The sequence below is a fragment of the Tursiops truncatus genome, chromosome 1 (assembly GCF_011762595.2).
Source record: "Tursiops truncatus isolate mTurTru1 chromosome 1, mTurTru1.mat.Y, whole genome shotgun sequence".
In the NCBI taxonomy this organism is placed as follows: domain Eukaryota; kingdom Metazoa; phylum Chordata; class Mammalia; order Artiodactyla; family Delphinidae; genus Tursiops; species Tursiops truncatus.
Window position 1 is genome coordinate 179,316,552 of NC_047034.1, and position 25,768 is coordinate 179,342,319.

A 25,768-nucleotide genomic window follows, 5' to 3' on the forward strand; every position below is an offset into this window, starting at 1 on the left:
GTTTAATATTTCATGACCGACACTCGATGGCCTGAATTATTCACCCCGTAACCAAGGTGCAGCGAGTGCTGGGGTCCTGGGGCTTGGAGACTGGAGGGGCCACCGCCCAGGGCCCACCGGGCTGTCTCGGGGGAGGCCTGAGGCAGTGTACGCAGCTCAGGGCGCCGGATCTGCCGGCAGCCCTGTTCTCCCAGTCCACCCCGCCTGGCTGGGATCCATGACCCACGGGTGCCCAGCCAGCCTGAGGAGGTCTCAGAAGGTCTGATAAGCTGGCACAGAGCAGGAGCCGGGCAGGAGGGGGAAGCTGTGCTCACAGCCTCCTGCCAGGCCCCTGGCTGACAACCCCAGCTGGCATCCCTGGTACGGAGGGAGCGCTCAGTAACCCATACGGGAGTCACAGCCCCCAGCCTGGGAGACCCCAGAATACGGGGCAGATTTGCTGATGAGCCGGGGTGGGAAAGGGGGTCCTGGTCTTGTTCCTTTCTTCTGTGTCGACCTGGAGGCAAGAAGAATGGGCACCCTCATACGCACTGGGGTAAACTCTAAAAATATGGAGGAGGGACTTCCTTGGCGGTCCAGGGGTTAAGACTCCATGCTTCCAATGCAGGGAGTGCAGGTTCAATCCCTGGTTGGGGAACTAAGATCCCATATGCTGTGCAGCGTGGCCAAAAGATAAAAAACATATATATATATATATATATATATATATATATATACACACACAGGAACAAAGTAAATTAATGAATTTCGTCCTTTTTTTTCTTTTTTTTTGGCAGCGCTTGTGGGATCCTAGTTCCCTGACCAGGGATCGAACCCGGGCCCCGGCTGTGAAAGCGCCAAGTCCTAACCACTGGACCGCCAGGCAATTCCCAACACTAGTCTTTAAATTAATGAATTTAGATGGAGAGAGAGTGAATTTATATAGTAGTAGAGATGACGATGACGGATAACAGTGACAGTGGGCACCATCTACTGAACAAACTGCTCTGTGCCAAGCACTGGGATGCGCGAAGTACACATGGTCTCTATCTACTCCTCCTAAAGACCGTACCCGGTAGGTGTCAGAATCGTTCCCCTTTTACAGATGAGGAAACTGAGGCACAGAGGGCTAGGATCCCTTGAGAGGCAGAGGGGGACCCAGTGTGAGAAGGACCTGGCGTGTGTGCCACCCACAAGTGGTGTCTCGCCTCCCATCTCTGTTCACAAAGCCGTCCACGCGTGGGGATAATGATCGTTGCTGAGACACGCTTGCAGAGCCCTCAGCAAGGCCTGGCGCCGTCGCTGTATTTTAGGATCCCTCCTCCCTGTGCCTCTGTGGGAGCACTGCTGACCTGGGGTGTCCAGGCCCCGACAAGCATGGGTCAGGCCGGGCAGCATTTCTGCTGCGGAGTCGCTGCCTAGAGCAGAGGGATGGGGTCTCGGGAGACCTCTGGCCTCAGGACCCGCCCGGCTCCAACCCATCGAGTTCTAGCCATAGTGACGCCATGGGTGACCGGTCCAGCCCCAGCCCCTACTCTTGGCCCTGGCCTCCACCCACCACCCCAACTCTGTGGCTCACTGTGCAGGGCCCTGGGGCGTTCTCTAGCACCCCCCCCCCCAGCCTCAGTTTCCACATATGGCCAATGGGCATCACAGCTGTTGCCTCTCCAAGCCTCTTGTGAGAGACAGAAGAGGAATCTTTGAAAATTGCAAGGTTCCTCCCAGGGAAAGCAGGGCTTGGCTTCCTGGTACCGCTGCCACAGCCTGACCCGCCAGCCCCCTCACACCGTCACCTCCAAACTACCGGCCTCGAGACTGACGTGGCCACGCCCTAAAAGGCGCCCCTCACCCCACCGAACACCTGCTCCTCTTGGCTACGGACAAGCACACACCAGGCCTTCTCAGCCTCCCTGGATGGGCCCTCGACCCTTGCCCAATCTCCAAATGTTGGGGTGCCCCAGGACCTCCTTTCTAAACACACTCTGCCCCTGGTGAGGTCATCTACTTCCCAGGGGTATAGGTCACCTGCCCCAGTGCCGCTCCCCCCAGCTTGGACCTGGAGCACCTGCGGCCCCTGCACCAGCGCGCAGCTCACTCAGCCATCTATGCATTGAGCAGCTTCTTGAATTTCACCTGCCTTTTTTTTTTTAAATTAAAAAAACTTTTTGGGGCTTCCCTGGTGGCGCAGTGGTTGAGAGTCCGCCTACCGATGCAGGGGACACGGGTTCATGTCCCAGTTCGGGAAGATCCCACATGCCGCGGAGCGGCTGGGCCCGCGAGCCATGGCCGCTGAGCCTGTGAGTCCAGAGCCTGTGCTCCGCAACGGGAGAGGCCACAACAGTGAGAGGCCCGTGTACCACAAAAAACAAAAAAACTTTTTGACCATGCCACCCAGCTTTCGGGGTCTTAGTTCCCCGACCAGGGATCAACCTGCGCCCTTGGCAGTGAAAGCAAGGCGTCCTAACCACTGGACCGCCAGGGAATTTCCCCTTTACCTGCCTTTACATGGAGCAAATCTCTCCACACTCTCCCTCAAACCACCTTCCCCCCTTACTGTCCCCATTTCAGTGAAGGACACCAGGCCACCCTCCCCTGAGTCTTTGGCAACACTGGACCCTTGAGTTTTTACAAGTCTGCGTCTCCCTAGCAACCATCACATAATGATACTTTTCTTCCTCTTGGGAACAAAGATGATATGGACAAACTGTAACTATTAAGCAAGTCACCCTGATGACACAAAAGAAACATGGAATGCTTGTAAAGGTTTGATAGAAATCTCCGTCCAAGATTGCTGCCACCTTACTGTGACCGTTGCCACTAGGAACAAGGACTGACCTGCCCACAGAAGCAGACTCCGGTCAAAGAACAGCATTTCCAGTGGCCCTCCCCACTGGCAATCATTTCTGCCCCAAGGGAGGTCTGCTAGGGGATGATCTCCACAAGGATTAGATCTGGCTGTGAGGTGAGTCCGCCCTGAACAAAGACTCGGAGCCTTTGGCGTTTCTACCTCCCTTATCCTCTAATCACGCCTCCTGACTTATTTGAAATGAACCCAAATGAGGCCTGGCCCAGTGAAGCAATGCAGCCCTGATTTGAGGAAGATTCTAGAACAGCCAGCTTTACACCCAATCCATCAGCCAGCCTGGACTATCCCCAGAAGCCTTCACTCTGGTCTGCAATTCTCCCAGCCTTCCAGGCCCTCCTGGCTCGCGATGAGGCCAAGCGGGACCCCCCCTCAGGCCTCTGCCCCGGCCAGTTCCACCTGCAACGCTCCCAGGCCAGGTCTTGGCATGGCTGGTCCTCTCCCATTCAGCTCTCGCCTCCTCAGTGGGGCCTTCCTGGACCCCCTCAATTTAAAGAAACCCCCAACCACTTCCTACGAATACCCCGTTTCACTTCCTAGCACTTGTCCCCTTTGAATTGCCTTGGCACTTTTTTCATGCATTCCAGGGACACACATCACGAGGCTGCCACACGCCAGGGCGGGGCAGAGCTTGAACACAGTGGAGACCTGCCCACTCAAGCTTGGTTCCACCAGGGCTGCCGGACACACCCCGACACACTGGAAAATAAGCAAGAACGTCTCTGCGTGCACACGTGCCCTTGACCTGGCTCCTTCTTTGCCCCTGGGAGCCCCCCAAGTTGTCTCCATGAAGTCGTGAGGACTCACTACATCCCTAACGCTAGCGGGGCTGGGCACTTAGGGTACATGTGGATGCTAATCGTTGACTGGATAAATGTGGGAGTGAGCGAGACGGGCAGCCAGGCCCGGAGCTCTGTGATGCCTCCTCGCACGTGGCCTCAGCTGGTCCGTTTGCCAGGCGGGCCCTGGGAGGCCCAGAAGGGAGTTCTCTCTGAGGTCACGGGCAGTGAGCTGCTTGCAGGGCCGGACAAGACCCAGGGATCCCAGACTCCTCAGTCCTTCAGTGAGTATTTACTGAGTATCAGGCACTGGGCATACAGGATGTGGAAGAAGAGATGTTCTCATTGCCCGGGGAGACAGACGGTAAGAGGATGTGCTGAGATGCACAGAAAGTAATGCCAGGTAACGAGGAGGGTGCGGTGTGGGGGAGAGGAGGCGGGAGAGGAAGCCTGGGAGGGAGGGCGTGTGTCTTCTGGGGCAGGTGCTGATCTGAAGGAGGCCTGGGGCCGGCCTTACTGAGAAGCGGAGTCGGAGCAAAGCCTTGAAGGGGAGAAGGGAGCGGCTGTGGGCTCTCTGGGGAAGAGAGTGAGGCAGTGGGACTGGCCTGTGCAAAGGCCAAAGGTCGGAGGGCAGGAGCAACAGGAAGCCCAGGAGGTAGCAATAGAGGAGGTGGAGGTCAGGTACGGGGGTGCCAGAGCGAGGAGGGCCTCTGGGCTGCTGTGAGGAAGCAGCTTTCCCTGTCCGTGAGAGAGAAGCCTGTGGCCGGTCTGGGGATCTGACTTGTGGTCTCCAAGGTGGGCACAGCCAGACAGGAAGCAGGCAGGGGGAGGGCAGAGAGGCCAGCTGGGGCCCCAGTGACATGACAGGCTTGGACCAGGAGTCACCGGGGGAGGTGAAGGCTGTCCCCACTGAGAGGGGCTTCTCATGACTCCACCAGGCCCCTCCTTTCTCAGAGCCTCCACCTGGGTTAGGGTCCCCAGTGTGCCAGTGTGGCTCCCCCCAGGCCCCGCTGCCCAGAACACCAACAAGTGCCCGGCAGGGAAGGGCAGCCCCAGGCCCAGGCCTTCTAAGGGGGAGCTGAGCCATAGGCCTGGGGCTCCCTAATAGGTGAGCAGCTAAGGTTTCCTGTTCAAGGCAGGGGCTGCCTGAACCCTTCCAGCTGGACAGGACCCCAGGAGGAGCCAGGCTCCATGAAGCTTGGCAGTAAGGAAGGAAAAGGGGGCCACCCAGGTGAACTTGAAAAGGCCCTCAGAGGTGAGCGCCTGGCCCAGGAATGGGAGACAGACCCAGAGAGGAGGTGCAGTTTGGCCAAGGCCACACAGGGAGCTGGTGGGACCCCGGGTGGTCAGTTAGCCTCTCGGAGACACCATTTCTGTATCTGCAGCACCGTGAGGCAGGGACATTTGTCTGTTTGGTTCACCGATGTATCCCTGACACTTGGAATATTGCCTGGCCCAGAACAGGTGCTCAAGAAACATTAGTTAGATGAGTCAATCTGTAAAATGGGCTGATTACAGAGCTACTGCCTAGTAGCAGGTGAGGCTCAGACTACTGCTTGGTGTCAGACCCCTAGGAGGCATTCAGCAGGTGGGAGCTGGTCCGAAACCTTTGCGCAGACTGGTTTTCCAGCTCTCTATGACTGGTAGACCACGGTGGGCCCTGCCCCCAGCCCTCCCAGCCTCAGTGCTCAGGCCTAAGGGTCCCAGCTGAGCCCAGGGCTCCCCTCTGCTTACTGAGGCCCCCAGCAAGCACATGGTCAAGGCGTGAGATAGTTCCTGGGCCCCAGGACCCTGCTGGCAGGATGGTCAGGAGCTCTGAGGGCTACCTGCTCCTGTCCCTTCTGAGCCCCAAATGGGGACGTGGACTCGTGGCTCTGCTCCACCGGCCACTAGTGCCCCTGGCCAGGAGGGCTGACCCTCCTGACTCTACCTCCCTCAGACCCAGGGCCTGAAACAGCCCCAGCCCAGCTCCTGCCAGCCCCGTGTTTCTAGCTGAAGGACTCTTTTCCCCAGGGGGCTCAGAGGGAGGGTCCCATGGGGCAGCAGCCCCGAGGTCACGGTGGCAATTCCTCTGCCTCTGGGAAGACTTGCCCAGTGGACTGGGAGAGACTGGAGGAGGGGTGAGTGGGTACAGGCCGTTCCTGCAGTCCTTTCTAATTCCCCAAGGTGCCGCCCAGCATTAGCTGGGCCCTCCCCCGAGGCCGCCCAGCCCTCCTGCGCCTCTGCAGCTTGTCATGGCCGTGGCTCATGGCTGCCCACAGCCTCCCGGGCAGGATCGGGTTTCCCACCGGTAGGAGCTCTCCCTCCATCACCTGCCGCCAGGGAGAGCTGAGCCCTTGTGAATAATTCACAGTGTTTCACAGCAGGCCAGGGAGGCTCAGGAGAGCAGGGCAACGGAGGCCTCTACAGCTAGGCTGCCTGGGTCCCCTGACTGCACCCTGTGGCCTGGGGCAGCCTGCACCTGTGCCCCTCCCCAGCTCCCAGCCCTGGGGTCCCCCGCCTTGGAGGGCATGAGTCTCTACTTCCGAGTTAGGGTGTGGGCACTGGCCCCCAAAGCCCCCCGCCAGCAGGCCCTACCTCAATGCCCAGCACCCCCTCCTGCCTGAGCCCAGCCTGGCAATCACACAAAAGTGCCTCCTTATCAGCCAGGTCACGCGTCGTCACTGTGGGAATGGAGCCCCAGGCCTCTGTCCGCTTCCCTGAGATTCATGGGGGGCTGGTGGCCACAGAGCTGGTGCCAGGGCCCAATCACGGCCAGCACCACAGCCTGGCCTGGGAGCACCAGGGTCCCCCGGGCCCTGAGCCTTCGAGGGTGTCCCCAGCACAGCCAGAGGCTTCCTAAGGCTGGAACCCCAGCCCATGGAGGCTCATCGTAGGCCCCAGACTTCTCAGGGAGGAGGGGCTCAGGGGCCAGGCTGGGGCTTCACCCCTGCCCCCCACCAGCACTTCCCGGGGCGGGGCAGAGCCCCCTCAGTTCACACCATTGGAGCTAAGTTGGCATGGCCACCAGCCTGACTTCCTGGGGCCCATCATGCGTGATGGGGGAGGCCGGCGGGTGCGAGAGGAGGCTGCCTCTCTCCTCTTAGGGCCCCAGTGTCCTCCGTGATAAGTGATAAGTGAGGGGGTGGTGTCAGAACCACCTGGGTGGGGGGTGGGGACATGCACGGGGCAGCGCCCCAGCCCCTACCTGGGGAGTCTATGTCGAGTCTGCGACCAGACCCCCAGGGTGCTGCTGGCTGCAGGTTGGGAGCCTGCACTCGAGGGTGTTTGGGGCCTCCTCCTTGAAATCCCACTGATTTGGGTGTGACCCAGACCTTAGCTCGTCCAGGAGCAGAGGGTTCACGCCAGAGTGGTGCCCAGTGGCCTCTGGCAGGGATGGCTGTGAGGAGACCCCCGGCTGGTCTTGCACGAATCAAACCAGGGAACCCCTTGCTTAGCAAGAATGAGCCAGGCTCAGCCGTCCTGGTCCCGGCCTGGGGGCTTTGAGCTGCTCTGGATCCACACCGGCATGCCTGCACCCCAGGGGCTGCCAGACGCAGCCACCCTGCCAGCGGGCCACGGGGCCAGGCTGGCCTCCTGCTGCTCCCTGGTGCCCAGTGGCCGGGCAGGCACCCTTAGGAGTGGAGCCAGGGGTAAGGACAGACCCTCCCGCCCTGTGACTGCTCTCCTCCTGAGGCTGGGTCCTCTGTCACCACTTATTTCCCAGGTACCCCCTTGAACTGACGAAGGTCACCAGGCAGAGCCCCAGGGCCACTGATGTCCCACTCCCTCAGACAGGGTCTGGGTGGCTTTCCCCCAGGACCCCTGCCTCCCTCTGGGTGCACCTGGCTCCCTCCCTCCCCCAGGACCCCGTCCCCACGACTCCCGTGCTCTTCAGTGAACCCCATTCTTCTGCACACCCCATCCCACCCTGGGGCGTGCCCAGCCCACTGCTCAGCTGCGTTCTCAGACCAGCCGCTCTCCTCGCGAGGGCCGGGGAGGTTCGGGAGCCCCATCCCCCTGGCGAGTGGGAATGAGCTGACCGGCCACAGGAGAGGACAAGCTGCCCTCTGACAGGCGGGGGCTGAGGGCCCAGGAGTCTCCCATCACTGCTGGGTAACTGACGTGGCTCCCCCTCCTTCTTGACTGGGGGTCGAGGAGACGCTCTTCACCCCTACGTCCCCCTTAGGACAGTCTTGCAGATTAGCACAGGTCAGAGCCGGAGAGCCGCCTGCTGCAGGCTGGAAGCACCCTGGAGACGCACAAGGGGTCTGCGTGCACAGCCGCTGCGGCTCGAGTGCAGCTCGTACCGGGGGAGTGTCTGCTTGCAGGGCTCTGGGGCCTGTGTCTGCCCACCAGGAGGGGAGAACTTTCAGCTTCGGTGGGAGCTGTCTCTGGCCAGGCCCCTGGCCACGGGGATGGCCCAGAAGCACTAATTCCCCCGGCGTGCTGGAGGGGCAGGGCCGACTACAGGCACCCCCCAGAGCCCTGGCCCGCCCCACCCAGAGGCCCCCTGAAGCGGAGGGTCCTTACTCAGGGTGGTGGCCGACGAGGAGCCTCAGGGAGGGGAAGTCTCCTTTGGCGGCGGCGTAGTGAAGAGGCAGGGCGCCTGTGTCTGTGGCCACGGTGGGGTCCCCACCGCCGTGACGCAGCAGCCAGTTCACCACCTCGGGGTGGCCGAAGCGGGCAGCCAGGTGCAGGACTGTGGCACCAGAGTTGTCTCTGTCCTGTGGGAGGAGAGCCCGTTAGTCCTAAGGCCTGGCCCTGCCCCCACCCCCCGCTCGGACCGCGTCCTGCATCCCACCAGCCACTGGGGCAGTTCTGTCCTCAGGCACCTGACTGGCCCTCTTTGAAGCTCAGTCCATAGCGGCAGCACGATGCCATCCATGCTGGGCTTTCTGAGGCCCGCAGGGCACGCTGTCATCGCCCCAGCAGGAGCACCTGCCTGTCACCCAGGTGCTCAGGGGACACCTGAGGGAGCCGCTGGGCCAGGAAGAGTGGGCTGTTGGGCCCTGCTGTCAGGGGTCGGGGGAGCAGCCCCTGCGCCCAACCCCTGCCTGCTCCCTCTCTTCGTCCCCAGGTCTCACAAGGGGAGAGGCCTCCGGGTTGACGCATGTCCAACGACCCAACCTCAGTGCAGAGAACTGCCCCATCACCAGCGGACTCCCTGCTCCCAGCCCCCTGCCCCGAACAGCCCCCTGTCCTTGCCGCTGGCTACTGGTGGGCAGTGCCGGGGCAGTCAGCCAGTGGTGGTACGTGTGGGATAGAGGCAGCCCCTGGGAAGGGCTTGGGCAAGACCCCTCCCAGGCACCCCAAAGGGGCTGATGGTTTAGGCCCAGGAGTGTTGAATGCGTCTTCCGTGAACATCCAGGTGTGCGTGTCTCTTGCGGGAGGGGGTTGGCAAACGCTGCTTATGTGACCTGCAGGCCAAGACGGACAGACACCCAGAAGGCTGGACTCAGAGGCTGGGAGTTTGGGACAGTGGGCACCGGTTCTAGAACAGAATGAGCTCCCAGCACTAAGCACGTGGGGGGACGGAGAGGTGGGCAGGGAGCTGGGCAGGGGCTCGGGGAAGGGGGTGGGGCAGCCGTGGACCTCCGCCCCCGCCCCGAGAGAGGGCATTTGGGAACAGGTGTGGCCGAGGCAGGGGGTGCTGGAGAGACCCTGAGCTTAAGGAAGGTGAATCTCAGTAGCATGAGAACCTCTGAAGCTCCTCTAAGAAATGCAGGGAAAAGAGGGGACAGAGGGAACAGGGCCCAGGGGCACGACGGGGAGGTCACAGTTAGGGGCTACGGGGTGGGGGGCAAACAGACCGGCTGTTGGGCAAGAAGAGAGGCAGGGAGGAAGGGGGGGCAGAGAAAACAGTCCAGAGGAAGCGGAGGACGATGCTGAGACTCCTCTGTGTGTGGAATGCCTGGGGAAAACCAGAGACAGGTGCAGTCTGTCCTCCTGAGCCCAGGGGAAAAGGCTGGCTAGGGGTGACCCAGACAGGCCCATAGTGAAGTATGCCCTGCGCCCCAGCTCTTGAGAAAGGCCCTCACTTCCCACTGGCCTTGGGGATTGTGGGTCTGAGGCTCCAGGGGGTCCTGATGGCTCTGGGCCTCTGGGTGAGGGTGGCAGTAAGGAGAGAATCACAGGCCTCTGACCTGTCTCCAAGCTCCAACAGCTACGTAGGCCCCAGGAGCCTCACGTGCTATGGCCCGTACCCTAAAGCTGCTTATCTCCCTGAGCTGAGCAGGGCCCCGGATCTAGGTCATCCTCCCCCTACACACACACTTCGCCCCCAGCACCCAAGCCGCTGGGGCAAGAGGGTGGGAGACTTGATAAGCCGGGCACAAGGCCGCCTGCTCCTTGTGCTGGGGAGGCTTCTGGCCAAGGTCGGACACCGGGATCGGGAAGGCATGCCACCTCCCAAAAGAGTGGGCAGGGACCATGTGCCAGGAACTCCTGATAACAGAGCTAGCCCAGAGATAAGGGGCCAGGCCATCTCCCAGGAAGGGTGGGATGGGAGGCCTGGCCATCCTGAGGCCAGGAGGTGGGGGGATGGGGTCTGGGCACTGCCAGGACACAGCCAGCCAGCTCAGAGTCGGCCCTGCTTCCTCTCCTTCTGTATCGAGTTAACACAGTGGTCCTTGTAAGTGGGAAATCAGTTCTGTTCCTCCCTCCACTGGCTTTGCCCTGCAACCACAGTATCGGGCAAATTCCTAACGCCAGCCTATGAGACCCTCTGGGACCCGGCCCTGCGGTTTTCTCCCTCCCTCACCCCGCTGCAAACACGCTCGCCTCCCTGCCGTCCCTGCTACAGGACAAGATGCGTCCCCCTCAGGGCTTTGTACTCCCTGCTCCTTGGGCTTGGAGTTCTCTGGTCATCACCTGGCCACTTCCCTCCCATCAGCCGAGACTCCCTTCAGAGGTCACTCCACGGAGGGGCCTTCCCTGGCCACCTTGCCCACGCAGCTCCCGTCGCTCCCCACCACGTGGCCTAGCAGTACCTGGCGTTACCTGGTTTACTTTCTAGACTGTGTGCTTGCTGTTCACTGCCCCCGTGGACTGGCGGCTCCCGGAGATCAGGGGCGCACCTGAATCCCCGGGCCTGGAACCTGCTGGATGCTCTGCGTCCAGCAGGATTCAGCAGGAGAGCTACACGTGAGGGCCTGAGCTGCCTTCTCCAGATCAGGAGAGGCCAGGTTGGCTAACACCAGCCTGGTGGCCATTGACTGAGACCCACTGGGGTCTCAGGGCAGGAAGACTCGGGCTGGGCTGAAGCAGGTGGGAGGCCAGAAGGTGCCGATGTCCTGGGATCAGCTCAGGTCCTTGGGAGGCCCCCCCCATTACCAGCCTCCACCCTCCCCTCGCCTTAGGGGCACACGCACCTCAGCCTGGGGTGGGCTGTAGGATTTTGTGCAAACCGCCCCCACCCCACCCCGGCCCCCTGCCACTTCCCAGACCTGATCCTGGAGGACATGGGCTTCTGACTCCAGGCCCTTTGTCCCCCTCCCCTGCCCACTCTCCAGGACTCCCTGGATCACTGTGTTTCCCCCACCCCCCAGTTGAGCCCCATTCCATTCTGGTTTCCTATCACCCAGATGCTCTTCTAGGCAGTGGCCAGGGATTGCCAGGGCATCTGCCCGGGTACTCTCAACCCGGGGAGCCCACCCCGCCCCAAGCCCTCTGGAGGGAGCTCCCAAGCCCACCCCCCTTAAGACCCGAGGGCTCCAGACCAGAACTCTCTCCTGGGGAGAAAGCCCCCCCGGGTGCCCCGTGCGCGGCGCGGACTCACCTGCACTCTGCAGCCGCCCTGAGAGAGCAGCCACATTAGGCAGCTGAGGTGGCCGGTGGCGGCGGCGTCGTGGGCCGGCGTGGCGCCGTTGCGCGCGCTGGCCGCTGCGGGCAGACCGGCCTCCTCCACCAGGAAGCGCAGACAATGCAGCTTGCCGGCGCGGGCCGCGTGGTGCACTGGCAACGCGTCCAGCGGGTCGCGCAGCGAGGGCCCCAGCAGGCGGGCGGCGTGCAGGGACCTCAGCACGTCCAGGTCGCCCTGGCGCGCCGCCTGAAGCGTCCGCTCCAGGGCCATGGTGCCGCCCGCGGCGCCGCGACCCGGGGCTCAGCGCGGCTCCCGGGGCGCCATGCGTCTGTCCTCGGGCACCGGGAGAGCCCGCGGCGCGACCGTCGGGGCCTGCGAGTGGGGAGGCGGAGCGGCTGCCGGCCCGGCCTCGGCCCCGCGCTGCCTCGCCCGCTCCGCTCCGCCTCCGCCGCGCTCTGGGGCTGGGGGCCCCCGCGGCGCCCAGCCTAAGCCTCGGGCCCGCCCCCCGCGCCGCCTCCGCCCGGCCCCGCCCGCCGCGGTCCGAGTCCCCCGCCCGCCCGCCAGCCGCAGCAGCGCCGAGGGCCGGACTCCGGTGACAGAGGCGGTGCGCCCAGGGACTTCTCTCCATATTTACCTCCGGTCGAAAAGCAGACCCCGGGACTTCCCTTGCTCGTACAGTGGTCAAGAATCGGCGCTCCCAATGCGTGGGGCGCGGGTTCGATCCCTACTCGGAGAAATAAGATCCCACAGGCCGCGCCGTGCAGCCAAAATATTAAAAAAAAAAAGCAGACCCCGGTGATCAGAGCCGTCCATGCGCTGGCGGGCAGAGCCCCCAGACGAACTGATTCATCCACTCAGTGCCAGTTCCTAGGCGCTGGGGGACACGAGCCAGCAAACGATGACCGCAGTTCCAGAGAGTGACAAGTGTGATCAGAGCAGGAAAACGGGGACTTAGTAAGTTGTAGGGGCTACGTGGGCAGTCGGGGAAAGGGGAGGTGCGGTGGGCTGGGCTTTATTCAAAGGTGCGTACGTAGGCGCATTCCAGGCGTGCGAGACTTCAAGGGCAAAGGCCGTGTGCTAGGAACAGGCCTAACAAGTCCCTCAGGGGCTCTGGGGCTCTGGGTCTATGCCCTGGCAGGTGGCCATGGGTGCTGGGCGCTCAGCTCTCCTCGGTCCCTCCAGACCCCCAAGAACTGCCCACGTATCCTCCCCGAGGCAGGGAGGGAGAGAAGGGGAAAAGGACAGTAATGCCTGGTGGGCTCCGGTTTCCGGATCTAGAGACCCTGGCCTCAGAGAGCACCCAGAGCTGCCGCTGGCTGTCTGTCTGAGGTGGGGGAGTCAATCGTGAGCTCGAGGGCCCGGGGCTGCCGAATGGAGAGAGACGGGAAAGCAAGGGCTGGGGGGCAATGGGGAGGTGCGCCAGAGCAGCTGCCCGGAGAGCAGGGCCAGGACCCCTCCCCAAGGGGACAGGATGGCCCTGGGAGGGCAGCGGGCCAGAAGAGCACACGTGCGCCAAACCACCCTGCCTGCTTGGCCGGAAGCCCTTCGTGGGAGCTGGAGGGAGGCACAGCAGGCTGGACAGGAGGAAGAACTGCTAGAAGATAGGAGCTGTGTAGCTGTGGGAGCACAGTCAGCACATCGGCAACTTTGAAACATCCTGTGCCCTTCCTCCCCGCCCTCCCCGTCACCCCCCACCTCCCCACTGAAGCCCCGTGAGGGCTGTGCACTGGGCTATTTCACCCAGCGGGTGGCAGGACAGGCACAGGATGGTGCTGGAAATGCCTTAGAGGGAAGAGGCTTCCGGGAACAGTGGGAATCCAAGTCCCTGGGACCAACACCAGGTGGCGCCACGTGCAATGGGCTCCTGTGCTCCATGGCACCCGCCTAAACTGGAGCCTCTGGGCCTGAGTGGCCAGGTGGGTTTCCAGCCACTTTCACCATGCCAGACCTGCCTCACTCTCCCATGGGACCTATGACGGCTGGGGTCTGGGACCCCTACCCAAGGCGACAAGGGGAGGGAGGCGTCTTATCCTGTCAGCCTCAGTGCTTCGACTGGCTCTTGGTGCCTGCCACAGCCGCCCTCCTCTAGCCCACCGAGCGCAGCTGTACCCTGAGGCCTGCGAGTGGCAGGGGTGCTTTGATGACAAAGAGCTAAACGGCTTATCTTGAGGGCCCCTCCCTTGTGCTTCCTCCATGAAAAAAAAAAAAAAATCCCTGCACTCCCATGTTGGCTCCCCTGGTCCTGGACACCCTCAACTGTCACATGGTTTTGTCATTTTGGGGTCCAGCTGAGGGTGACGTGCTGCTGCTATGGCACTGGGCAAGGCAGGAGAGACAACCTGAGCCGCTCCCGCTGCTGACAGAGACATCTCCATAAAAGGCACGCGTGAGCACTCATCCTTGCTGACCATCTTGTCAGACTCCTTTCTGAGGATGCCAAAGTCAGGCTGAGATCCAGGCCTTCTGTGTCCTTTCTGGGCTGCACTGGGTCCACGGGGTCCTGCTCAGCATCTCTAGCGAACCCACGCCAGCAAGAACATATTTTTGGAAGCCCTACTGCTTACCAGGCACCATGCCAGGTTTCACCTGCATATTTAACCCCATAGGGATGCTATGAGAGAGGTACAACACTATACCCATTTTACAGCTGGGGAAACTGAGGCACAGGGAGTTTTTTTTAAAAATTTGTTTGTTTGGTTTTGTTTATGGTTTCCTTTGCTGTGCAAAAGCTTTTAAGTTTAATCAGATCCCATTTGTTTATTTTTTGTTTTTATTTTCATTACTCTAGGAGGTGCATCAAAAAAATCTTGCTGTGCTTTATGTCAGAGGGTGTTCTGCTGATGCTTTCCTCTAAGAGTTTTATAGTATCCAGTCTTACATTTAGGGCTTTAATCCATTTTGAGCTTATCTTTGTGTATGGTGTTAGAGAATGTTCTAATTTCATTCTTTTACATTGTTTGTTTGGTTTGGTTTTTTAACGTATCTTGTCCACAGTGGCACAAATAGAAAGGGGCAAAGCTCAGGGGCTGACACTCACAGAGGCTGACCCTGCTGTGCCCTTCTTCCCTCTGCACCTGAAGTTCCCCTTTCCCAGAGCACCCACAATGTCTCCCACACTCCAGATGTCAGTTGAGGGGCTCCCTCCCCCACCAGGAGGCTTCCTCTCATTCTTCTGCTGGGATCAGGCCATCTGCCCACCTGTTGTGTGGAAAACACCTGTTCAGACCTCTCCCCCCACCCAAGAGCAGGCACCCAGGTGGAGTGTGTCCCCACTGTACCCTAAGTGGTTCCAGCTTCCCTAAAACCTGCACACCCATACCCTGTCCACTTGGTTGTCTTACCTAAGTTCCCCTGGTTATAAATGACTTCTTCCTCCAGGTAACCAGCAAAACCCCCAGAATCCTTTGGTTGAAGGGAACAGCAATAGGAGAAGACAGGAGAGACTTAAAATCTGGGGTAACTGAAAATGGAGTCTGCTTCCCCACCCTCCAGGCTTCAAACCGTGGTCCACAGGCATGGAGGGGGATGTTCTAGAAAGAACCTTCCTCCCCAGGAGCTAGTTTCAGGGCATCTCAGCAAGGATGCAGATGTCGGTGCAGGGGGGCCTGTCGGCACAGAGCTGAGTGAGCCAGTGTGTGTGGCCAGGGGTGGCATGTGGGGCATCAGTTAAGGATCCATGAAGTCCTTTTCTTGAGCCCCTAAAGAATAATTAATGAGGTAATTCTATGGTGGTCCAGTGGTTAGGACTCCGCGCTTTCACTGCCAAGTACACGGGCTCAGTCCCTAGTCGGGGAACTAAGATCGCAAGCCAGGCCGTGTGGCCAAAAGAGAGAGAGAGAGAGAGAGAGAGAGAGAGAGGACATTTAATAACCTTGGAGGAGGCCGGCCCATAGGTACCCTGAGCTCAACGATTCAATTTGAGGAGACAGTGGCTCAGGCATGCCCAGGCTCTGCTCCGCTAGATGTGTTGACTTAGTCTCATAGTTAGGACTGTTAGGGGGATAATGGAAAGGAGGGCCGAAAGGCGCTTGACATACAGCATGTGCTCCATAAGTGGTGGCCAGTCAGGTACGGGTGGCGTGAGCTCCCACTCGCCCGGATGCTCCGGGCTCCTTCCTGATGGGCGCGCTGGTCTTCTCAAGCCCTGCTTGGGGAGCACGCGGCCGAGGGGACTTAGGCGGAGCGTCGAAGGTGGCGCGCGGAGATGGGGTTTGCGCGGCGGAGGGGAGGGGCCCCGTCCAGCACCCAGGACAGCGCCGGTAGGCTCCGCCCTGTGGTTCCTCCTCCCGGCCTGGCTAGGTGGGTCCAGCCCGCCATCCGCCCGCGGGTCGGCCCGGCAGTCCGCCAGCCGGTTGACGGAGGGCAGTTCCGAGCAGATGGGCGGGGGACGCCCAGCCAGTTTGCGGCAGCACCAGCTACGCGGCGAGGAGGCGGGCCCGGACGGAGGAGATGGGCAGCAAAGAGCTGGCGCCCAGGACTGCCCCGCCCCGCCCGTCACGTGAGCTCCGCCGGTCCTGTAGGTGGGAGCCCGGAGCTGGAGCCAGTGAAATGAAAATGAGTTCCGGGCGCTCCTGGGTTGCCTCGTTTTCTCTGGGCCTCAGTTTCCCCGTTCAAAACCGAGGACAGGGGAACCAGGTGGTCCCTAACTCGGTGAGGGCCGGAGAATTCTATGCAGCCACCGGGGCCCTAGTTCTGCCTGGCCAGTTTCCAGTCGTTAGAGCTGGAGCAAGTTGAGGTCTCTTTCCGGGCCTCAGTCTCCCCTTACAGCCCCGCAGAACAACTGGTGGGCCGAGTCCCTCCCCATAGTAGAAACCCGAGTGGTAGCTCCGTGAGGCCCGGGACTTGGGGCTCCTGCCGCCGCTGGGTAACCTGCCCAAGCCCAGGGCGGGGCTCAGAGGAGGCGCTGATCCCGAATGAGGGAAGAAGGGCGGCGTTGGACAAGAAGGGACAAGGGCCTGGCGCCACCCGCTCGCCTCCTGCCCGAGGGTCAGGGCAGCGAGGGCTTCGATGGCGCCCACACACACCCCTGCAGGTGCTCTGGGAGGAGGGCGCCCCGGGATCGCAGCAGATGGGACTCGAAGGCCTGGAGCGGGAACTCGGGGCCTCCGCCGTGCCCGCTTCCGCCCCAACCCCGCGCAGGAACAAAGGCGGAAGTGGGACCCACAGGCGGACTGGCTCCGCGGGGCGGGACGGGGCGGAGCGGGCGCGCTGCCTCCTTAAAGCCGGGCTGCGGGCGTGGCGCGCGCTCCACTGGCGTCTGCTCCGGCCGCGCACCACACCTCTCTGCGGGCCTCGGTCTGCGCTCGGTGTCTGGGCGGGCACAAGCCTCCCACGCGCGGGCCCGGCAGCGGCGCCGCTTTCCCGCCGAGCATGGGGCTGCCTCGGAGGGCAGGGGACCCGGCGGAGCTGCGCAAGGTAGGAGCCGGGGCCTGGCGGCAGGGCGCAGAGCGGCGGGGGCGGGGGCCTGGACGGCGACCCTTGTAACCGCGGCCTTCGCGCCCGCCTGCAGAGCCTGAAGCCACTGCTGGAGAAGCGCCGCCGCGCGCGCATCAACGAGAGCCTGAGCCAGCTCAAGGGCCTCATCCTGTCGCTGCTGGGCAGGGAGGTGAGTGCCGGGGCGCTCGGTTACAGGCCGGGCGCACTGGGGCTGGGGGTAGGGGGCTCCCGGGGCGCGGGGCGAGGAGGCCTGGCGGGCCGAGATGCCCTTGCCGGAGAAGCCGACGAGGGGACAACGCGCGGCGCCCGAGGCTGAGCCCGGGTAGGACAGGCTCGGCGGAGCCGACCCACCGCGGGCTACGGCAGGCCCGGCACCAGCTCCTGGGAGCGCGGTACTCACGGCAGCCTGCCGGAGCTCTGTCTTGTTTGTCCCTTTCTCTGTCCCTCTCCTTCTGGCGGGGCGCAGAGCTCCCACTTCTCGAAGCTGGAGAAAGCGGACATCCTGGAAATGACCGTGCGCTTCCTGCAGGAGCTGCCTGCGTCCTCCTGCCCGACGGCAGCGCCCAGTGAGTGACCCTGCCCCGCCCCGGCCCGGCTCCGCGCCCCGCGCCCCTCACTCCACCCCGCGCCTCATGCCTTTCTCCGTCCGCAGCGCCCTCCGACAGCTACCGCGAGGGCTACCGAGCCTGCCTGGCGCGCCTGGCCCGCGTGCTACACACCCGCCGTGTCCTGGAGCCCGCCGTGAGAGCTCGCCTGCTGGAGCACTTGCGCCGGAGGGCGGCCAGCGCCACCCCCGACGGCGGGCGCGCGGGGAACTCCTGCGGCCCGCCCGCGCCCTCCCCGCCGCCCGCGCCCTTGCCACCTGCGCCTCCTCGGGATCCAGGCCTCTGGCGGCCCTGGTAGTCCCCTGGCCGGCCCACGGGACCCTGCTGACAGCGTGGGACCAGGAATGCTGGACAGACTGAGGAAGCGCTTGGTGGCGGCTTTCCTTCCCACCACGGGGGACCAGCCTGGTACCTACAACCTGGCCAGACCCGGATGTTTGTGAGCTGTGTGGCAGACTGATCTCCATGGAGGCTCAGGAAATAAGAGGAGAGGCCCACTCTCAGTCCCAACTTGGGGTGTCTGGGCTAGAGGTGAAGGGGCAGGTGGCTGCAGGGAGAAGAAAAAGCCTCCCACCCCAGTTGGTGGAAGGGTTCTAGAGCTGGGCCAGCCACTGCTGCCTGGGCAGCCCACACACCTGCCCCAGTGCTGGCACCAACCCAAGGGCTGGGCCAGGAGCTCACCTGAGCCAGGTGCAGCAGTCTGCTCTGACTGGTCACCACCCTCCCAGCCCTGCTTGAACCTGCCTTCTCGCCAGCTCAGCTTGCTAACCTCTGGGCACACAGCAGCAATGGCCTGAGGGGCTTTGAAGGCTGGGGAGCCATGACCTCCACTCCTGGGCTCCCTGCCTAAAGCTTCCAATTATAGGGACAGGATGCAGCTGGGGCTCTGTGTCCCTGGGGGTGGGGACTTCTTTAGGTAGTCTTGGGGAGGATTTATTTCCCCAAGCATTAAGTTAACACCTGTGTACCACACACCAGGCCAGGTGGTCTTGGGGTGTGAAGAAGGGGTGGGACAAGAATGAGGGTACCCTGTGGCCTTAAGGAAGCTTGCCACCTTGAAGGGCCCAGGTCCAGCACAGAGCTGGTGTGCCAGTGTGAGGTGAGCAGGTCCCATGTCCTGGAGCAGCAGAAATTCAAGGGGTGACACAGCAGGTTAAGGAACAGGAATCCGCCTTTCTCATTTTCTCTTTTGAACTGCTCTCTGCTACTGTCAGGACAGATAACTGGAAGCAACTTGTTCTTAAGACTTTCCTTTCCTCCCCATGGAAGCCAGAGAGGCTTCAAAGGTCCAGGGGTGGTGGTGGGGTGCTGTGGAGCCCAGGAGAAGGCCGGAGCATCTGTGGCCCACTCTCAGTCGTGTTCCCAGCATCTCGTGGGGATTCGCTGAGCATTTGTGGGAGGTTGCGAGTCCTCCCCCCGGTCTCCGGTCCAACAGCCTGTGCACTAGGACCAGGGCACTAGGAGCAAGAAGATAGAGCTGATGGGGGGGGTCACTAAATTGAGCTATGCCATATAAACCCATGATGACCATGGCACTGATTCTGGTGGCAGGATGTGGGGAAGCGGTGGGCATTACTGAAGAAGTCAATGTGAAGACAGCAGGTGAGCCCCCAGCAAGGTGGGCTGTCCTACCGCCTGTCTGGGCCCAGCTGGCTGGACTGTAAGCTCCTGCGGGGCAGGGCTGGGGCTGAGTGTACCGCTCTGTCCCCAAGGAACTCGGCACGTGGTGGGTCCTCAATAAACATGGTGAGCCAACGAAAGGGTGATGTGACGGGCCCACACTCTACTGAACCCTGACAGACTGGCTGTTGCCTCAACTCCTATCCCCCGAGCCCTAATATCACTTTGAAAAGCTGCCACACCAGAGCATGAGCTCCCCGGGACAAATGTGGGGAAGGGTGTGGAGAGTAGGGAGGGCAGTTCCTGGGAACGCAAGCCTGCTTTCCTGAGCTGCCAGGAACGAGTGGAGGGGGCCACGTAACCCACAAGCCCACGCTCACCGCGAGAGTTCAGGTTTCCCCCTCAGGTCAAGGACTCCCATCCATCGGCACAAACTGGGCAGACTCCTTGTCCCTTTAAATAAGAACTTTCAGTATGGGTCGAAATTCGGTAAAAACTGACCAACCAGAGGCCCCTCTCCTCCTTTCCACCACTGCTTGCTTCTGAGCCCCATCTGGGTCCCCAACTCTGTGACTCTCGTTGATCTGATCCCAATCAAGCCACAGTCCAAGCAGTCAGGGACGGGGCATGTAGGTAGGCCAGTGACACACAGGGTCAGGTATTCTGGGGATCTGAGCCGGAGGCCAGTCAGGCCTTGGCAAGGAGCTGAGACATGCCTGGGTGGGTGAGGCTCTGGGCCTGAGGTGAGAAGCCAGTTTCCCAGCAGGGACGTGCAAGACCTGACTAGGAGGTCTCAGCTGGTCCTCTGAGTTGGGCCTGTGAAATAGGGACGCCCACATCCCTCCCCTACAGGGCCCCTGCGGGCGCCTCCCCCTGGCAGCTCCCCAGGTATTCCCAGAGCCCCGTCTCATGGCCAAAGGTGAGCCGAGGGCAGAGCGGGCTGCTTCTGCGTGGGTGGGAAGCCGCCTCGCTCGGGGGCATTTAATGACCCTTATAAGGCTCACAGAGTGCCCAGTGAACAGCTCTTGCAATGTCCTCTCTGTTCTGGTCCCGTGACGACCGAGTCTAACTCTGTCTGGTTATCACGCTTGGTTAGAGGCAAGGCTCCCATGTCTCATAAACCAGTGGGTGAAATTGACCAATGACCTAAGGACAATCAGAGCACTGAGCTGTCGGGGAGGTTCCGGCTGGGGCCAGGCCCCACCTGTCCCCTAGCAGCAGTTGATGTGGAGAGGGCAGATCTCGTTTCCATGAGGATAAAGAGCAGGTTGCCAAGGAGGACTCCTCTAATAAACATTTACAAATTACTCTGCTCCACCTGTGAAGCCCAGACTCTGAGGATGAGTCTTCCACTGGTTTATCCGGAATAGGATCAGAATGAACATAGCCTGCGGGGAACGTCTGGAAAAATCTGTGGCTTTGAAGAATCCTCGCCACCGTGCTTTGGGGTGACCACTCTGGAGACAGCGGCAGCACGTCCCCATCATGTGCAGGCAGCCACCTCCTACTCGAAACATCAATAAGCAGCCATATTTACTTTTTTTTTTTACTTTTTTTTTTTTGGCCTTGTCGCAAGGCATGTGGGATCTTAGTTCCCTGACCAGGGATTGAACCCTTGCCCCCTGCATTGGCAGTGCAGAGTCTTAACCACTGGACCGCCAGGGAAGAGTCCATATTTAATTTAATTTTTTTTTTTTTTGCGGTACGTGGGCCTCTCACTGTTGTGGCCTCTCCCGTTGCGGAGCACAGGCTCCGGACGCGCAGGCTCAGCGGCCATGGCTCACGGGCCCAGCCGCTCCGCGGCATGTGGGATCTTCCCGGACCGGGGCACGAACCCGTGTCCCCTGCATCGGCAGGCGGGCTCTCAACAACTGCGCCACCAGAGAAGCCCTAATTTTTTTTTAATTAATTAATTTTTGGTTGCGTTGCGTCTTTGTTGCTGTGCACGGGCCTTCTCTAGTTGCAGCGAGTGTGGCCTACTCTTCGTTGCGGTGTGCGAGCTTCTCACTGCAGTGGCTTCTCTTGTTGTGGAGCACAGGCTCTAGGCGTGCTGGCTTCAGTAGTTGTTGCACACGGGCTCAGCAGCTGTGGCTTGTGGGCTCCAGAGTGCAGGCTCAGTAGTTGTGGCAAACGGGCTTAGCTGCTCCGTGGCACGTGGGATCTTCCCGGAACGGGGCTCGAACCCGTGTCCCCTGCATTGGCAAGCAGATTCTTAAACACTGAGCCACCAGGGAAGTCCCCCATATTTACTTTTTAAAAACACACCAGGGTGGGACTTCTCTGGTGGTCCAGTGGTTAAGACTCTGTGGTTCCAATTCAGGGGGCGCCGGTTCGATCCCTGGTTGGGGAACGAAGATCCCACATGCCACGCGGCACAGCCAAAAAATTAAAAATAAAGTGACAAGAGATTGTTAAAGCAATAATTGGTTATTTAACACACACACACACACACACACACACACACACACACACACACACACACACACACACACACACACACACACACACACACACACACACACACACACACACACACACACACACACACACACACACACACACACACCAGCTTGCTATAGCCGGTCCAGAGAACTAACCCACCCAATGGTGTTATTTCCCTTGGTTTTACTTTTTGCCTGGCCCCCTTCCCCGTGTGGGTGCATCTCTGGGGTGCTGGGTGCCTGCGTGTGCGTGTGCGTCCCTGTGCAGCCAGGTGGCCACGCTGCAGAGAGCTGCTCGGGCACTCGATGTTGGGGAGAAGGCAGCCACCCACTGAGGGTTCCCAGTGAGGAACTGGTTTCACTCTGGGTTTTGAGAGGCCCTGGCAAAAGCCCCAGCCACTTAAAGCAGCTGTAATAAAACTCTGAATGGTTTCAGGAGCGTGAGAAGGGCGCTAGAGGGCACACCCTAGGTGCACACGTGGTGTCTTGTCACCAAAGGGCCATTGGGGGGCAGTAGGGAGCAAGGGCTGGTGGCTGGTCCCACGACCGCGTTTCGTGAGCGAGGGGTTCCCTGGCCTGGGGGCTAAGGAAGGAGATTTCCAGCTGAACATGTGCCTGCCGCTGGTTCTGTTTGGAGGGAGGGCCCAAGAGCCGCCTGTCTTGGTGCTCGGTGAATTAAAAACCTCGGGGAACACAGGACAAAGTTCTTAAAGAACAAAGAACCATTCTGGACCTCAGAAATCAGAGACAGATTCAGGTTTTATGGGGACTGCATTTTGAGGCCCTAAGTAAGAAAACATGTAAAATTATGAGTATAGATTTAGGATGGAAGTGAATATTTATTCAGAAGGAAAAAATGAGTCACTTCAAACTAGTGGTGCCTGCAGGTTGATGTCCCATCCCTTTTGGTTTCTCCTTAAGCAATTTACCAACATGCTTCCATAAATACGCTTCCTGGTGACAATCCTGGCCTCCCCCTGCTCCTAGAATTTTTTAAATTTAATCCTGGACCCTCGGCAGTAAAAGCACAGAGTCCTAACCACTGGACTGCGAGGGAACTCCCTCCTAGAACATTCTACTACCTGTCCTTGCTTGTGGGCGATCCAAGCTTAAGCCTCATCAGCCTCATGGTAAATCCACCTCTACCCAGAATGGGCTCTGGGTCTCCTTCAATGACGATAACAAGACAAATGCCTTCCATTTGCTTCTTCCACCCGTTTCAGGCTAAATATTACAAGGTATAGACTCACACAAACATTGACATCATTCACGGCAATTTTTTGCACCACCTGGGAAGCTTGTTAAATGCAGATTTCTGAGTCCCACCTCCAGGGGTTCTGATTCCCTGTGTTTGAGTCAATAGCCTCATACCTTTCACCTGATGGGGGGGGGTCAATCTGCTTGAGCGGAAACTCCCTGGCGGTCCAGTGGTTAGAACTCGCCACTTTCACTGCCGAGCGCATGGTGCTCAATCTCTGGTCGGGGAACTAAGATCCCATGGTGAGGCAAAAAAAAAAAAAATATATATATATATACTTCAGCAAAGAGGCCACTCCTGAGTGTGGGGGCAGCTGGGGTCTGGGCTGGGCGGGAGTGGGAATGGGAAGTTAGCATTCAGCTGGGTACAGAGTGTCCGTTTTGCAGGATAAGAAGAGTTCTGGAGATGGAATGGTGGTCATGGTTGCACAGCACTGTGAATGTACTTAATACCTCTGAACTGCACGTGTAAAAATTGTTGAGATGCTAAATTTTATGTGTATTTTACCAACAAACAGTAAACTAAAAGATACCTTATCTGGAATTGGGGCAGCTACTCAACTGGGTCCTCTGGGATCCATCTGGTTTCTCAGGAACCAGACTGGTCAAGTAAATGAAGCTGCGATGCATCCTTTAGGTCTTTTAAGTCTGGCGTTAATTCTTGCCACTCTAGGAATCTACATTGTTTTGATTTACTATCTTGGTTGGGGGCAATTTGGAAGTTTGCACTTTTTTTAAAACAATGTGTTAGTAATTTATTTTTATTTATTTATTTTTGGCTGCATTGGTCTTCGTTGCTGCGTGTGGGCTTTCTCTAGTTGTGGCGAGTGGGGGCTACTCTTCATTGAGGCGCACGGGCTTCTCATTGTGGTGGCTTCTCTTGTTGTGGAGCATGGGCTCTAGGCGTGCGGGCTTCAGTAGTTGTGGCACGCAGGCTCAGTAGTTGTGGCTTGCGGGCTCTAGAGTGCAGGCTCAGTAGTTGTAGCGCATGGGCTTAGTTGCTCCGCGGCATGTGAGATCTTCCCGGACCAGGGATTGAACCTGTGTCTCCTGCGTTGGCAGGCGGATTCTCAACCTCTGCGCCACCAGGGAAGTCCTGGGACCTGGCTATTTAATCCGGAACCACTCAGTCTAGGAATTTAGTCCAGCAGGTGGTCAGAGCCAGGTTTTTTGTGTCCTGGATTTGTCCCCCAATCAGATTTTGAGCTTTCTGAAGAACAGAATGGGGACTTCCCTGGTGGTCCAGTGGTTAAGACTCCACGCTCCCAATGCAGGGAACTAGATCCCGCATGCCACAACTAAAAGATCCCACATGCCGCAACTAAAGTTCCCACACGCTACAATGAAAATTCCGAGTGCCACAATTAAGACCCGGTGCAGCCAAATAAATAAATATTAGAAAAAGAAAAGAACAGAATATCTCCAACTCTCCTGGTGATGTGCCCACCTATACAAATAGGGCAGGGCCTCAGGAAATCCTCATTCCATTGCACTGTCTGGGAAGGGTTGTTTAGAGAGAAAGAATGAGCAGGGAAGGTGACCACAGAGAGGAAGAGAGGCCCTAACTTATTCGTGTGCTGGGGCCCTTACTTTCATTATCTCATTTAATCTTCCTAAAGGTCTGGAAGGTGAGTATTACTACACCCATTTAACAGATAAGGAATTTGCCTTGCCTAAGGCTCCAAAGCTGGCTGTTGCTCCCGGGTCCCATCATAAGAAATCCATCCATTTCAGGACCCATACTGCGAAGACGTGGTGGTTAAATAGGGTTGGTGACCCTAGATGCTTGCACACTAGAAAATGAAACTTTTAGTGTAATAATCTTGAAATGATAGACATGATCGGTCAGCTCCCTCTGTTCCTGGGACTTAGAGATGTGTGGTGGGCCGCCTCGCTGGTCTGGTAATGCAGGAGTAACCAGGATGAGTTATTTCAGTATAAATGGGTGAGCTTGAGTTCCATGGGTTATGATTTTTAAAAATCTGACTACAGAAGCAATTTATGTATATTGTAAAAAATTGGGAGAAAGTCAAGTCTCATACGGAGTAATGGCTCTCTGAAATTACAGCACATTGGGACTTCCCTGGTGGTGCACTGGTTAAGAATCCCCCTGCCAACGTCGGGGACACGGGCTCCAGCCCTGCTCCGGGAAGATCCCATATGCCACAGAGCAACTAAGCCCGTGCACCACAACTACTGAGCCCACGTGCCACAACTCCTGAAGCCCCCATGCCTAGAGTCCGTGCTCCACAACAAAGAGAAGCCACCTTAATGAGAAGCCCGTGCACCGCATCGAAGAGTAGTTCCCGCTCGCCGCAACTGGAGAAAGCCCGCGCGCAGCAAGGAAAACCCAACTCAGCCCCAAAATAAATAAGTAAATAATTTAAAAAAATTACAGCACATAGATGTGATCACGTTTCCCCTCTTTTCTGGGTGGATTTTGTGACACCGACTTGGCCTGGACTCCACTGCTGGGCACAGGGTGTGCAACGGAACAGAGCAGCATCGTTACAGCTCCTCACTGCAGGACAGGCACCCCCAAGCAAACGCTCAGCACTCTCAGGAAGTCTTTTTGGAACAACCCAGCGGTGGTGTACAGCGGGCGGTGTAGACGGACCCCAGGTCCTGGCTTCTCTCCAGCAGCTGTGTGTTCCTGCAGCAAGAGACACTCGCTGAGGCCTGATGGTTCCTGGCTCCCCGTTTTGTGCACCCACGTGCCTCCCAGCTCGGCCATGAATGCTCCTTTACGGGAAACCGCCCCCAATTTCCTCTCAGGGCTGATCTGAGAAGGCGAGTACCGGTCGCGGCCTCCCGAACTGCCGGGCGCGGGCAGGGGGAAGGCCGCATACAAACACGCGCCACGCGGGGCCAGGCTGACCCTCGAGGTCGCCCAGTCCCGCGCCGGCTCCGCCCAACCGCCGCCGAACCTTCTGGAAGCGGCGCCCCACCGCGGCCCCGCCGCCGCCAGAACCGGACGCCTGGGGAGCCGGCGCCGGCCCGGGGGC

General features: G+C 59.6%; 2 protein-coding genes across 5 annotated transcripts in view; one reads left to right on the top strand and one right to left on the bottom strand.

Moving 5' to 3' along the window:
* ESPN (espin) overlaps positions 1–13,058 on the bottom strand; it is a 32,777-nt gene extending 19,719 nt beyond the window's left edge. For all 4 annotated transcript variants that reach the window (XM_073796790.1, XM_033844084.2, XM_073796786.1 and 1 more), the window contains exons 1-2: positions 11,381–13,058; positions 8,134–8,327 (exon numbers count right to left, since the gene is read on the bottom strand). In XM_073796790.1, the coding sequence (XP_073652891.1) occupies positions 8,134–8,327; positions 11,381–11,674 (488 nt within the window). In that variant the 5' untranslated portion in view covers positions 11,675–13,058. The remainder of the gene's footprint in view (positions 1–8,133; positions 8,328–11,380) is intronic.
* A 2,991-nt stretch (positions 13,059–16,049) lies between these two features.
* HES2 (hes family bHLH transcription factor 2) lies at positions 16,050–19,205 on the top strand. The gene is made up of 4 exons (XM_019930954.3): positions 16,050–16,819; positions 16,914–17,009; positions 17,307–17,406; positions 17,493–19,205. Exons 1-4 carry the CDS (start codon positions 16,775–16,777, stop codon positions 17,741–17,743), a joined length of 492 nt encoding a protein of 163 aa, XP_019786513.1. The 5' UTR covers positions 16,050–16,774; the 3' UTR covers positions 17,744–19,205.
* The last annotated feature ends 6,563 nt before the right edge of the window (positions 19,206–25,768 follow it).

Coding starts and splice junctions, on each gene's coding strand:
- HES2 (XM_019930954.3), top strand. CDS start 16,775: ATGGGGCTGCCTCGGAGGGCAGGGGACCCGGCGGAGCTGCGCAAG. Junction 16,820..16,913: donor ACCCGGCGGAGCTGCGCAAG/GTAGGAGCCGGG, acceptor GCCCGCCTGCAG/AGCCTGAAGCCACTGCTGGA. Junction 17,407..17,492: donor CTGCCCGACGGCAGCGCCCA/GTGAGTGACCCT, acceptor CTCCGTCCGCAG/CGCCCTCCGACAGCTACCGC.